The 11,865-nt window shown below is 50.6% G+C and overlaps 3 protein-coding genes across 3 annotated transcripts; 1 reads left to right on the plus strand and 2 right to left on the minus strand.

Moving 5' to 3' along the window:
* Window positions 1-323: 323 nt before the first annotated feature.
* COCSUDRAFT_64747 (hypothetical protein) lies at window positions 324-5,250 on the minus strand. The gene is made up of 7 exons (XM_005651470.1): window positions 5,119-5,250; window positions 4,876-4,944; window positions 4,586-4,750; window positions 3,614-3,808; window positions 2,580-2,693; window positions 1,871-2,035; window positions 324-1,401 (listed from the first exon to the last, which is right to left on the minus strand). The coding sequence occupies exons 1-7, from the start codon at window positions 5,173-5,175 to the stop codon at window positions 1,255-1,257; spliced, it is 912 nt and encodes a 303-aa protein (XP_005651527.1). The 5' UTR covers window positions 5,176-5,250; the 3' UTR covers window positions 324-1,254.
* A 160-nt stretch (window positions 5,251-5,410) lies between these two features.
* Window positions 5,411-7,756, minus strand: COCSUDRAFT_64748 (catalytic/ hydrolase/ zinc ion binding protein). Its single transcript, XM_005651471.1, has 8 exons — window positions 7,494-7,756; window positions 7,356-7,393; window positions 7,173-7,239; window positions 6,968-7,050; window positions 6,770-6,842; window positions 6,469-6,554; window positions 6,116-6,219; window positions 5,411-5,910 (listed from the first exon to the last, which is right to left on the minus strand). Exons 1-8 carry the CDS (start codon window positions 7,554-7,556, stop codon window positions 5,831-5,833), a joined length of 594 nt encoding a protein of 197 aa, XP_005651528.1. The 5' UTR covers window positions 7,557-7,756; the 3' UTR covers window positions 5,411-5,830.
* A 794-nt stretch (window positions 7,757-8,550) lies between these two features.
* Window positions 8,551-10,432, plus strand: COCSUDRAFT_35315 (CRAL/TRIO domain-containing protein; the record flags this gene model as incomplete). The annotated part of the gene is made up of 4 exons (XM_005651472.1): window positions 8,551-8,612; window positions 8,912-9,102; window positions 9,585-9,739; window positions 10,235-10,432. 4 exons carry the CDS (start codon window positions 8,551-8,553, stop codon window positions 10,430-10,432), a joined length of 606 nt encoding a protein of 201 aa, XP_005651529.1.
* Between the last annotated feature and the right edge of the window lie 1,433 nt (window positions 10,433-11,865).

The raw sequence follows: 11,865 nt of genomic DNA on the forward strand, positions 1-11,865 counted from the left end.
CGCGCTGCAGTGCTGATCATGGCTGCACAGCATACGGCAGCCATGCTCACATCCAGTGCAACCACCGCAGCTCAGCCACAGCTGCAGTCGGGGGAGGCCACGGCGCAGGTACATGGGAGTGTCATAGGGCACGAGGAGAAAGTAGAGGCTGGCAGCGAGGCAAGGCAGAATAGCACAGGAAGAGATAAGGATGAGTCAGCGGCGCCCACGCTGCGCTTTGCCATCGCGTACCGATCGCGCACGACCGAGCCGGCCGCTGCCGGAGGGACGCTGTCGAACGCGGCTACAGCAGGAACGCCATCAAACAGCACAGCAGCAGGAACGCCGTCGGACGGTGCCGCAGCCGACCATATGTGGCAGAAGCCGACCTCTGCTGCTGCTGAGATATCCACAGCGGTGCCATCTGGCAATGCCAGTTTAGAGCGGCAGAACGGCCACAGCAGCGGTGTTCCTGAGTCCAATGGTGCAGCCTTGACTAGCGGCAAGAGGGACAGAGAAGACGAAGATGAAAGGCTGTTAGCTGGCAGTGAAAATGGCAGTGAAGAGCAGAAGGAGATTGGGGCAGAAAAAGGGAACGAAGGGTTTTTGAGTAGGGAAAGGGGGATTGCGGTGGCTGCGGCAGGGTTTGCGGAGGGAACAGCGCAGGGTGGCGCAATGGCCGCGGTGGATCTGAAGAACCCCGAGTGGGTGGTGAATGTGGATGTGATGCCCGTGGGGGGGCGTGCCATCTGCGCACTCGGGCTTGTCAACGCTGACTGTGTCACGCTGCGGCCCAAGCTGGTCATGAAGCAGATCGGTAGCTCGTGAGACTTTTCCGGACAGGCTGCTTATGTTTTGAACATGTCATAAGCAACACAGAGAGCTCCTGTGCTAATAATATTGGTTAGTAAACCAATGGCCAATAGAAGTTAGATGGCCCTTGATTATCTGAAGGCATCTGTAGATACAGACACGAGGCAACACTGTGAATTTTGAGCTTGCTTCCTAACTCTATAGTCTGCAGATACAATTTTACAGCCAGTCGGTGGTCTGGTATGGCTGGCATTGGAAGCGCATATAAGAGGTAGGATGTAACGCTCATGGTGCTTACCAAAAGAGGTCATTGCTTCCCGGTGAAACACCTTTGCAAAAAAGTCATTATTCTTTCAACAATCGATCACCCAAACAATGGCTCTTGTACATATGTAGCTGCCACGAGGTGAATTCTGTTGCAGCCAACAGGGTAGAAGACTCTTCTGCAGCCTTCAGCACGTATCATTGGCCGACAGCGCTGTAGTCATGCTTGACAAAGGTGGGGTTATCAGTCATCCCCTTGCCAGAGCCCACCACTCCCACCTTGCCCCCAGGCCCATCCGGAACTGAAAAGATGCTGCCCTTCTTTGTGGTCGACAGGAAGCCCGTCTGCACAGCACTCAAAAGCAAACACTCAGATATAGACTGCACTGCAGAGGGCAATGATGCCCTCCTGCTGCCAACTCTGGCATGTCAGAGATCACCACATTCTTTATCGGGATCTCTAAATGGTCAGCTCTAAATAGCCGCAATTGCACACCAGCATTGGAGCGGGCTCTCATGTGTCCTGCTCAATGGGATACCTACAGTGCATTCTCGAGCAACACCATTGCATGCTTGAGACTGCACTGCATGCAATGCCAGTGTTCAGCCATATGAGCACTGCACATGTGGATTTGAGCAACAACCGCTCAACATCGCACACAATTCTGCCAATATCTGAGATGCAACAAAGCAAATGCATTAATACCTCCCCTGCATTGCGGCTTCAGCTTTGCTCGGCTTTGCTTCAGGATTGCCTGAACAAAAGGAAAATAAGTCTGTAGTAGATGCAAAAGGTGCAGGGCAGTGAGCGCACCTTTTTCTTGGCGCCCTTGCCGGACTTGAAGTCAAGCCAGGACTGCTGCTTCTTCTTGGTCACCATGTCCATTTCCTGGAACCTCTTCTTGCTCTTGTAGCTCTTCTGCAGCTTCTTCTTCTTCGCCTTGGTCTTGTCGTCGTCCGTCGGCTTGATCTCAAGCCACTGCAGCGTCCCACAGCAGCCCCAGTCAGGCAAAGGACAACCAGCTAGAGATAAACATCAAGCACTGCATTCATTTATTTATTTATATTTATTTTTTATTTATTATATTTATGGGCGCCATGGAACCCCTGCAAGCGGGGCAAGAATCCCAAAACGGTTTGCTGAACAATGGCATTATATTGATTAGCGGCAGGCAGGACAGACATTGGGCAGGAAGAAATCAAAAGCAAGCACGGTCCAATGAGCCGCGAAAACGCATGCACATGAACATTGCAGCTCTGCTATGGATGTTCTTACATGGCATGCAGACCTGGCCAGGGAGAAAGCAACGAGAAGCCTGCCTACTTTGGTGCAGCAGTCACATTCAACACCTGATATATGAAAAGGAGAAGAAGCTACGTCCGATCGCAACAACAAATATCAAATTAGCTGCCTTTGAACAGAAAAACCCTAAACCCTAACTAAAATAAAATAAATCCTAAATGAAAAAGTTTCAAACCCTAAACCGACGTACTCCCTGAAGACACTATACAGGGCGCCTCACCCGGGGCATCTCGATGGCCTCCGGCGCGGCGTTGACTTTGGGGCGTGAGGGCGCGGCCACTCCTCTGTACGTCTCCTCCACTGCCGGCGGCGGCTTCACACTCCCGCGATCAACCTGTGAATTGGCGGATCACTGCTGAATTCCTATGACATTTTCTATGCCACAGCCAAGGACCTGTCAAGATGGACAGCAGTGGGAATGGGTCCGCCTTTGTTATAACTACACTCTGCTGGTAGCTGATGTGGCCCTTGCAAAATTATAACAATGTGTATGTGTGAAGTTAGCAGCCACAAAAAAAATTGAGCCTTGTGTTTCCTTTTGTCGTCTGCGTCGTTGCGTGCATGTCTACTTCACAGGTTGCTCTGGCACTGGCGGGAGATTTCTACTGATCCTGCTTTGGTGCACATGCGTGAGTTACGCTCACTCGTTTGTGCAAAGGATTTCAGGCTATTGGCAACCCCCTCCAATCTCCTTATATATCCTTCTGAGTCTGGCGCTTCTCTGGGCTTTGGAGCCTTAGGTGCCCTCGTAACTCAGGCGCATCAAGAAAAGACCTGCAAAGCAGGGATGCTTGTAGACGGTCCTGGCTTCGTCTATGGCGAATTGAGTTTTGTTTTCAGTCTATCAATCTCTTGAGAGAAGCCCTTGAGCGCCCTAAAAACATGTAAACACAGTTGAAGGGTCCTGTCCTATTCAAGTGGTCTAGATGCGCAGGCCAGCCTCTGCATTGCAGCCGGTTGCACAATGGAGCGACACCAGCGCTGTTTGATACTGGGAGCAAAGAGGCACAAAGGAGGGAGTGCATGAGAGCATGCACACCCTCATCGCCATGCTCTCTCTGCTCACGAGATCGCCCGAAACAGCGGTGTACGTCCATGAAGTAAGTGAAACGCAAAAAGAGGTCACGCAGCTGCCCCACTACTATAATATTTTTGCTATTACTATTATTATGACGCGCTTTGCCTGCCAAAGGCAAAGCACGTCCTGGAGACGAGCTGCAAGACTACAGAAAACACCCAAGACAGAAACATTACCTCTTCCAGCTCGTCCTCCCGGCCGCTGAAGGCGACGACAAAGTTGCCGCCCGCGCTGATGCCCTTCACTTTCGCCTCGGCCCAGTTGCCATCCAGCGGGCTCAGCGCGTGACACACCGCGCCGATGGCCCATGCCGGAGGCGCCTGCCCCGCTAGCGCTGCCTTCTGCTGCGCCGCCCTGATCTGCTGTGCCACCTGCGCGTGCACAGCCGCAGAAGTGTCATAGTCATGCTCACGGTCTGTGCTACTCTGGAGCAGTTGTGGCCTGATCCACTGCTGCACCGCCCTATTTGCTGTGGTACATGCATGCGCGCGCACCCAAGTGATTGCTATGTCCGTATTTGAGGCCTGGAACACAGGTGGCGAAAGTTTTCACAAATGCTGAGAGCTAGGAGGTCATATAGAGGCCCAAGACCTCATGAACACGAAGGCGTCTGTCAGAGCACCCTGGGGTTTGCCCACAGCTGTGGCAAACTGCTCTCGTTGGAAAGGGAGGGGCTAGTAGTCATCAAGGGCAGTCTGAAGGATGACAAGGGCTGGTTGATGGACTGGCACTGTCCAGCTAGACCTGCTAACGATGGCGCTGTTACTAGTGTGCAGCCATGGATCCTGTCAAGCAGCGACAGGTACCCCTGAACTGACTTCAAGAGTCTTTTACATGGAGTCTCTGCTGGGAGAGCCGGCCCAAAGCCCACCCTTGACAACCTTCAAAAAAGGCTTGCACCTTCAGGATTGTATTGCATTGGAATGGTGTATCAAGTAAGTACATCATGGTGGTCATCACCCGGTCATGTGTCATAACACGAGAGTGCTGGTAGCTCTGGCAAATACCAGAGATGGAGTTGTGCCGATAGAGAATATGGTGGTGCTCTGTTGAGCGGCCCCTCTGTAAGGCACTCGCGCCGAAACATACAATGTTGATGCACCACCAATGAGATGCACCAGGTGTCAAGGCCATCTGAAAGGGCGCACCGTGGCAGGGAGGACTGAAGACAGCTGGATGGCTGGCGCCTCTGTCAGGACCACGTTCGGTGCGTGCCTTGCTGGCCTTGGTGCTGCTGCTGCAGACGTGGAGGGCCCTGCCCCTTCGTCTCCATCATCCTCACCTTGCAGCAATTCCTCTGTGAGGCTGATGGCCTGCACAGAAAATGGTGAAATGGCACACTTCAGCCTCCAAAACGAGCATAAGACTGTTGTGCTGTGGTCTCAAAAGATTGATGGCAGTAGTGAATGGGACAAAACTGAGGGAGCAACAAGATCACCTCTGAAAGATTGTTGTGGATCTCAGCATACTCCTGGTTCTCCGAGTCCTCGATCAGCAGCTGTTCCACCTGCAAGGAGAATTAATAAATTGGATATGCTATTTCAAAAGGGGACACTCCTTTTCTTGGATTTATTGTCAACCAAAGTTGAGACCACAAGATGTTTCGTTTAAAAGATCTCTCGATGAGCCCATTTCTCCAGAATAAAACCCCAGATATTTTTGATGTGCGCAAGAGGCAAACCTGCTGTAATTGTGCCCTGTACTCCTGCAAGTTGCTCAGGAGCTCAGCTCGATCCATGTTTGTTCACCCTCCGCAGGAGATGTTGCTCGGGTCTCAATAGGACAGCCCAATAGGATGCTTTGAGGATTACTTTCAGATATATATTTTATTCTGACGATGAACGCAAAGGAGTCTGAGGAGCAGACTGGGCTGAACATTCTGCGCTGGGCAGTTTGGAGCTTTGTGGGGTTAGTCACCCGGGCAGCTTCCAAGTATTTGGAGGCAGCTGCAATTGGTGATGCAAATTATTCTTATGGGGATGCTTTACAGAAGTCTGTGCCTTCCATTAGAGCGCTATACTGCTTGAAGAGCAGAAAAGTTGCTGCATGCAGACAAGATCACAATGCGATCATCGCACAGCACATGTTTCAGGTCGAGACATCTAGAGCTCAGATGTGCTGCTGCTGGAGAGCAGCATTAGCGCAAGCATCTGTTATTACACTGCTGGCACAAGCTGGTGGCTCGCTGCTTCTCCAATTCAACATAGTAGGATCTTTTGGCCGAAACCGGTCCCATCTATTAGAAAGTTCCTGATGCGTCAACGTAAGGAGTTCTTTGGCAGCTCTCTGGACATTCTTGTGGCGCGATTGGGGTCCCAATTGGATCTGGACCTTGCAGCGTCAACTGAAAACTACTGTCCAGCATGCTTCAGGGCTGGCCTCGACGCGCACGCTCAAGCTCGGCCGGCTGTCACTGTGCCGGCATCTGGAGTGCCCTTGCTGACGGGTGCTAGAGGGCGATGCGGTTTTGGGGCTGCACCACAGAGACACAGCCATTCAGACCAAAGCTGCATGTATCCAAATCCACGCACACAATCCAATACCTGAGGATACGGTTCTAGCAGACCCAGCAGGATAACATTTACTATTTCCAATTTTCTTTGAAAAAGAGGACTTTGAAACCAGCAAAGCTGAATGAACGCAGCATTGCAACAGAATGAGATAGACAGGCGAAGCACCCTTTGGGTTGCCTGTGGCATAGAACTCTTTGAGCAGGGTGACCGCCTCCTCAGCCATGAGTCCTCCCCTACACCGCAGCTTGAAACCAGGCACCGTGGTATCCCTGCACAATGCACATCTACAATCATGTACTCAGACTTTGAGCACTTCAAATCATGCGCTAGACGTACAATAAATAAGTTGGGATCTAGGATAAAGTAGCTGCCATTTGCAGGAGTCGCAGGATCCATGACAATTGAAATCCTACTATCTGTTCTGCTCGCGCTATAGGCACTACCATAAGTGAAGTGAGGCTGAGAGATCTACTATGTGGCATTCATTGGACTGGCAAGACCGGTCAACAGGGCCGCACCCTCCACAGCCCCCACATCCATTCTCGTGGATGGACAAGATTGAGCCGCAGCCACCGAATCTGTCATTTCTGCACCCATACACAACCTGCAGCAGTAAAAGGAAATTACTTACTTGCATGCAACCCACAATCCACGTCATAATTGCCACCAATCAGGCAAGTGACCATATCTTAGTGCATACTATATTTAACAAGACCCATGGAGAAGGCTTGCCCAGTGGTGCACCTGAGCAAAGCGCAGCAGGCTCAGTGCATACTATATTTGACAAGACGTATGGAGAAGGCTTGCCCAGATTTGCACCTGAGCAAAGCGCAGCAGGCTCAGCGCGCCAGCACACATGATGCAAGGCTCGCAAGTGACAAACAGCCGGCACCTGAAAGCATACCAAACGCCAGCCGTCAATGAAGTGACATCTTACTGGCAAGGACCACACAAAGCTGTGTAGCTGGTTGAAACGGCAGGACATGTGACAACATGTGGGAAGGACAGGTCAGTCACCTTTCAAATGCATGATTGCGATCAGGGCCGGCAATGTTTGCAAAAATTTTGTCAACAGCATCCATCTCTGCATGCCTTGTGGCCTGCGCATGCAATGCCAGATCAGCCCGAGCAGGAGAAGACATTGGCACCCCCCAACACTTTGGAAACAACTGACTCAGCTCTCTGCACAGTGGTCTACAATCTAAAGAAGATGGGGCCTCACATTCCTTGATTCATTTGTGAGATTGCTCCCTGCTGCTATGACCTCATCATCCTGGACGATGATGCACCTGGAGCATGCATGCTCATGTCTACATCAGGAGCACTAGCTGATGCCTTGGCAATATCCAACCACTTGCAGGAGATTCGATGTAGGAAGGCAGATTGCAGCAGTGATCAATTGTACCCTATTGGGACTTCGCCGCGAGCCAATGCTCCTCTGGCCTGAAATATGCAAGAGAGGCCTCAGCAGGAAGGCTGACATTCTGTCAATAATTCGAAGACTTGTCTTAAATTTCCATCTTAAAAATCTACAAGTTCACACCTCCTCGAACGCTAGTAACATGAAGTGCCGATCATTCTCAGTAAAAGCTTCTTCAGGTTCCATCTCAAGAATGCAATTTAGGCATCAGCCCTTGTGAGATATTCAGTTAGAATAGTTTTGATTCAAAAAAGGATTGCATCGAGCTTCAATTCCTTAACTACTCTCAGGAGACAGGCAGAACTGTTGATGGAAGCAACCAAGCAACCGTAGCTCAGAAGACCGTGGTATAATCAGATGACTGCTCCTAATCGATTGCAAGCCGCATCATACACTGTGTCTTTAGTAGATATGACAAATGAGATTCCAGATTCATTTAAGGCCTTCGCTTCTATCTGACGGTGCATGTTGACGTCAGCGAGGACTTTGAAGGCTGAGATTCGTCCTTCACAATCAGACTTGGGAGGCGATCCCTGAAGTCCTTCTTCTAGGCTGGATACGAAGTCTTTGGAGAGCGTCTGCTGCACGGCTTTCCATACTCTTGGCAACACGAGCAGCTCGCCGTAGCCCTGCTTGATCTGGCCATGATCTAGTTTGGAAGTTGACCACTGGTCCTTTACCAGGATGGCAATGCTTCTCAATCATGCGGGAGTCACTTCGAGTCTTCTTTGTCACAGCCATCTGCGTCAGAGGTTAGCGCATTCAGCTCGAACCCACCTCCGAAGAACAACGCACAAAAGCAGGGCTATTTCAGCAAGGGCGCAGCAGACGGCAGTGCGGACGCCCCCAGGACTTCAAACAGTACCATGGAACGGCACGCCCGAAGAAGAGCAGGCAAGAGCTCTTTACGGCGCCTCAGGCACTCCTACTTGTTCACCTTGGTAAATAGTCTTGCAGCCCATCAATTACCCTTTCAGTCACACATCCGTTCTCCTGTCATGAAGATCTTGAAGGTACAGTGGATACTTTGATTCATGTGGATTCCAAGATGTCCTGAACTGGATTGCTGCACCTGAGATACTTAATACGCACACAGGTTGCACCTATGCATCGTTGATTGATTTGAGGTGCCAAGCTGTAAATGTTGAACTTGCAGGCGCTGCAAGAGCTGCGTGCACGTATGGCAGACTGCAAAGCTGGGGAGCCTGATGTTGCAACACAGCAATGGTTCTTGCGAGACAGGTGCAGATTCCATTCCTTGGCACACAATGAATGCTGGGTATAGGCTGAACACGCAGTGCAGGATCTATGCTCGTGGCTCACGATGAATACTTAGGTAAGACCATTGAAATAGGGCAGTGCTTTCACTTATTTCTTTTATGCTATCAGCTTCTCGGTGCCTCTTTGAAGCAGCCCTTGTGGAAATCTGCCTTCTTGTTGACCTTCCATTCATGCCAGCGGTGCTTGGCCCAAAGTGCGCTGGTATGTGAGGATTTTGCATAAGAAATCCGCCGGCTGAAGGGGCAGCTTCCGTGTGGCAGGAAGCTGGACGTGGAGGAAGCTGAGGAGAAGCTGACGCGCATGATGGAGTGGCGGCGCGACTTCATGCCGGCTCCCCTGACAGATGCTGACGTGGCGGAGGAAGCTGCCACAGGCAAAGCATTCCTGCACAGCCACACCGACGTCAATGGACGCCCGGTCATTGTTGTGCGCGCGGCCCGCCACATCACCGGTGCGCTTGGCTGTGTTTTGCTCTCGTGAGAAAAATTGACCTTCTGCTTTAAAAGGGGTACCTTTGCATGGGTGGGCTGCGTGATGTAGGTCATAGGTAGCCACCGGAGTCTAGTGCCCCATCTGACTTCTAGGTGGGGCAATCTGTTATCTGCCATTCAAAGCAGGGATGTCGAGACATGCCGGAATCGGTCTCATAAAATTGGAGCTTTGCTTGCATTACCACAGGCTGATGTTGCAGCTTGTGCTCAAGTCACAGCTCCCGTGGCTAGGTAGTGTACAACGGTGGAGATGAAGTCACTGAATGGAACTTCCTTCTATTCAATGAGGCACACCGCATGCAGACAAGATAGCATGGTCGTCACCTGCAAGCTCTAAAACAACAGCTTTGTGCAGGGCTAAGACCGACCACTAGCTGTAAACACATCTCTGCGTCTGATGAGTGTGATTGAAGAATTTTGAAGTGGTTTAATGCTGTTGCAGGTGCGCGGCCGCTGGATGAGAGCAAGAGGCTGTGCGCGTACCTGCTGGAGAAGGGGATTGCGTCGATGCCAGAGGGGACCGAAACCCTGCTGGGCATCTTTGACCTGCGCGGCTTCGGCCACCGGAACGCCGACTTCGGCTTCGTCCGCTTTCTGGTATGCCTCATCTTCCCTCTACAGAAGAGAGGTGACGAGGTGATATAGTACTGATCAAAGGCTGACAGAGTGCATTCAGGTACATGCTTAGTGTCGTTTCCAGGTGCATGTCAAGTAGTCCATGGATTCTGTACAATGCATTTTGGCTTTGTCCCTCTCCTGGTGCTCGTGATTTTCGTCCTCCAATGCAATATCTGCCATCTATGAGTGATCTGCTGACAAAGAACAGTCTCAAGGCGCATGCATAAGATTTTGCATGGTTAGCAACGCCTTAATGGTGTGTCTAGGTCGGATAGTAAGGGATTACATACTTTTTAGGAGAGAAAATTAACACCTCTCAAGACTTACCTCTGCAATAGTGATATAATTACATGAGCAGGAGGGTACTGAGTGCATTGCCTAGTTCTCGTGGCGACTGGTACTGTGCTAGGTGATTTTCTTAGTAAATGAAAGGAAGTATGGCTTGCTCTGAGGATATGCTGGTGTCATGCGCAGGTGGATGTCTTCTTCCTGTACTATCCCAAGCGGCTGGGGCAGGTCCTGATGCTCGACGCCCCTTGGGGTTTTGCCCCCGGCTGGGAAGTGGTCAAACCCTGGCTCAAGAAGTACGCCGCCCTCGTGAGATTTGTGTCCAGGGAGGAACTTCGCAAAGAGTTCTTCACCCCAGAAACCTGCCCGGAAGAATTCAAATGAGAATTTGAATTTGAATTCGTCTGCTGCAGTGGCAGACACTCTGCCACAGTAAAGAAATGATGCCCTAGAGTGGCCTGTGTCATAATAGCTATAGTTGACTAAGCGGCCTGTGCCAGAATATCTATAGTTGAATCAGGGAGATTGTGGTGACACACACGGCAGTGCGAGAGCGAAGATAATTAAGGCCAAGTAGAGAAGTGCACCCGGGCATTGATGAATCATTCATTGATTAGTGTGCGGAGCGAGAGTTGATATGCAGAGAAGACTTGGAGTGTGAGAGATGACTATTTAATGACGAATTCTTTTGAGGCCAGTGATTCGGAGTCCAGGCAGAGATATCTATCGATGTAGCGCAGTTTATGTCGTATAACCGGTTGCACAAGCAGCCGCAGCAGTTGCGCATGAAAATTCTTAAGGTGCGCAGGGCAGCCGAAGACAGTGGCAGCAGGGAATATGCGCCTGTCCGTGTGGTTCTTGGGTGAAGCACTATTAGAGTAAATTAATATTCCTATTAGTTTCACCGTAGAGGGGATATACATCACATGATTGTAATCGCGGCGAGATATGTACACAAGTACATGTTCTATGTCGGAGTTCTCCGGATCCTCTAGCAGTCATGACAAATCCAAGCTTTGTTGGACATCAGGTTCCCTGACTAAGCATGCATGGTTTTGCGCATTGTGTCTTCTTGGTGGCTTACCCGGCTTCGGGACCCCCAAGCTTTTCTGGGGAACCATGACGTTCATCGAGGCACAGGAGCCTTCCACATTGCGGATCTGATTATGACGGGATGTCAACTTCGAATTGCGTGTATGACGTCTCGGGAACATTGTTTACCTATCCAACTTAAGTATGTGATGTAGTCGCGCCTCCGCCGCTTGTTACGAGTTCTCAGAGACCACAGCATGGGGCGGCACTCATTAGTGCCGTTACTTGCCCTAGCGGTGGTGCTGTTCGCAGCGACATCAGAAGCAAGCTGTCCATTCAAATTGGTACCTAGGTACGAAACAGCAAGTGCCAATACAATCAGAAAACTCTGCATTTGCTAGGTTATTCACACTAGCTAGAGAGTTTCTTCATATTACAAAGTTGCTTAAAATTTTGGCGTGCTGATTGTAGACAATTGACAACACTGTTATGTTATTACTACCGCTCTCCTCTTGCAGAAAGCTGCCTGCGAGTTCTCACACTGCTCCATCCATTAAATTTTTCCGGTGTCTTTGCAGTACACATGGAGTCTCGCATCATCGTCTCCTCTTGCAGGTAGTTACCATATGAGAAAGTTTTGACTACGATATCCTTTGGAATCAGCCCTTATTGTAGAGCAGGGCCCTGTAGGAATAGCAGATCACGTTTCATAAATGGCGGGCATCTCGGCTTTCCACCCCAGCTGTGGAGCCAGCGAGCTGATATTGTCACTGTACAGAAGCTCG

This window comes from Coccomyxa subellipsoidea (assembly GCF_000258705.1).
Source record: "Coccomyxa subellipsoidea C-169, whole genome shotgun sequence".
Classification (NCBI taxonomy): domain Eukaryota; kingdom Viridiplantae; phylum Chlorophyta; class Trebouxiophyceae; family Coccomyxaceae; genus Coccomyxa; species Coccomyxa subellipsoidea.

Bases quoted from the DNA above. Each gene is read 5' to 3' on its own strand.
- COCSUDRAFT_64747 (XM_005651470.1), bottom strand. From the start codon at position 5,175: ATGGATCGAGCTGAGCTCCTGAGCAACTTGCAGGAGTACAGGGCACAA. The intron at 4,945-5,118 runs GTTTGCCTCTTG...TTCTCCTTGCAG, and splicing joins ACAGGGCACAATTACAGCAG to GTGGAACAGCTGCTGATCGA. The intron at 1,402-1,870 runs GTGCGCTCACTG...AGTGCTGTGCAG, and splicing joins GCAAGGGCGCCAAGAAAAAG to ACGGGCTTCCTGTCGACCAC.
- COCSUDRAFT_64748 (XM_005651471.1), bottom strand. From the start codon at position 7,556: ATGGAACCTGAAGAAGCTTTTACTGAGAATGATCGGCACTTCATGTTA. The intron at 7,394-7,493 runs GTGTGAACTTGT...TGCATATTTCAG, and splicing joins TGTTACTAGCGTTCGAGGAG to GCCAGAGGAGCATTGGCTCG. The intron at 7,051-7,172 runs GTGAGGCCCCAT...TTGCATGCGCAG, and splicing joins TCACAAATGAATCAAGGAAT to GCCACAAGGCATGCAGAGAT.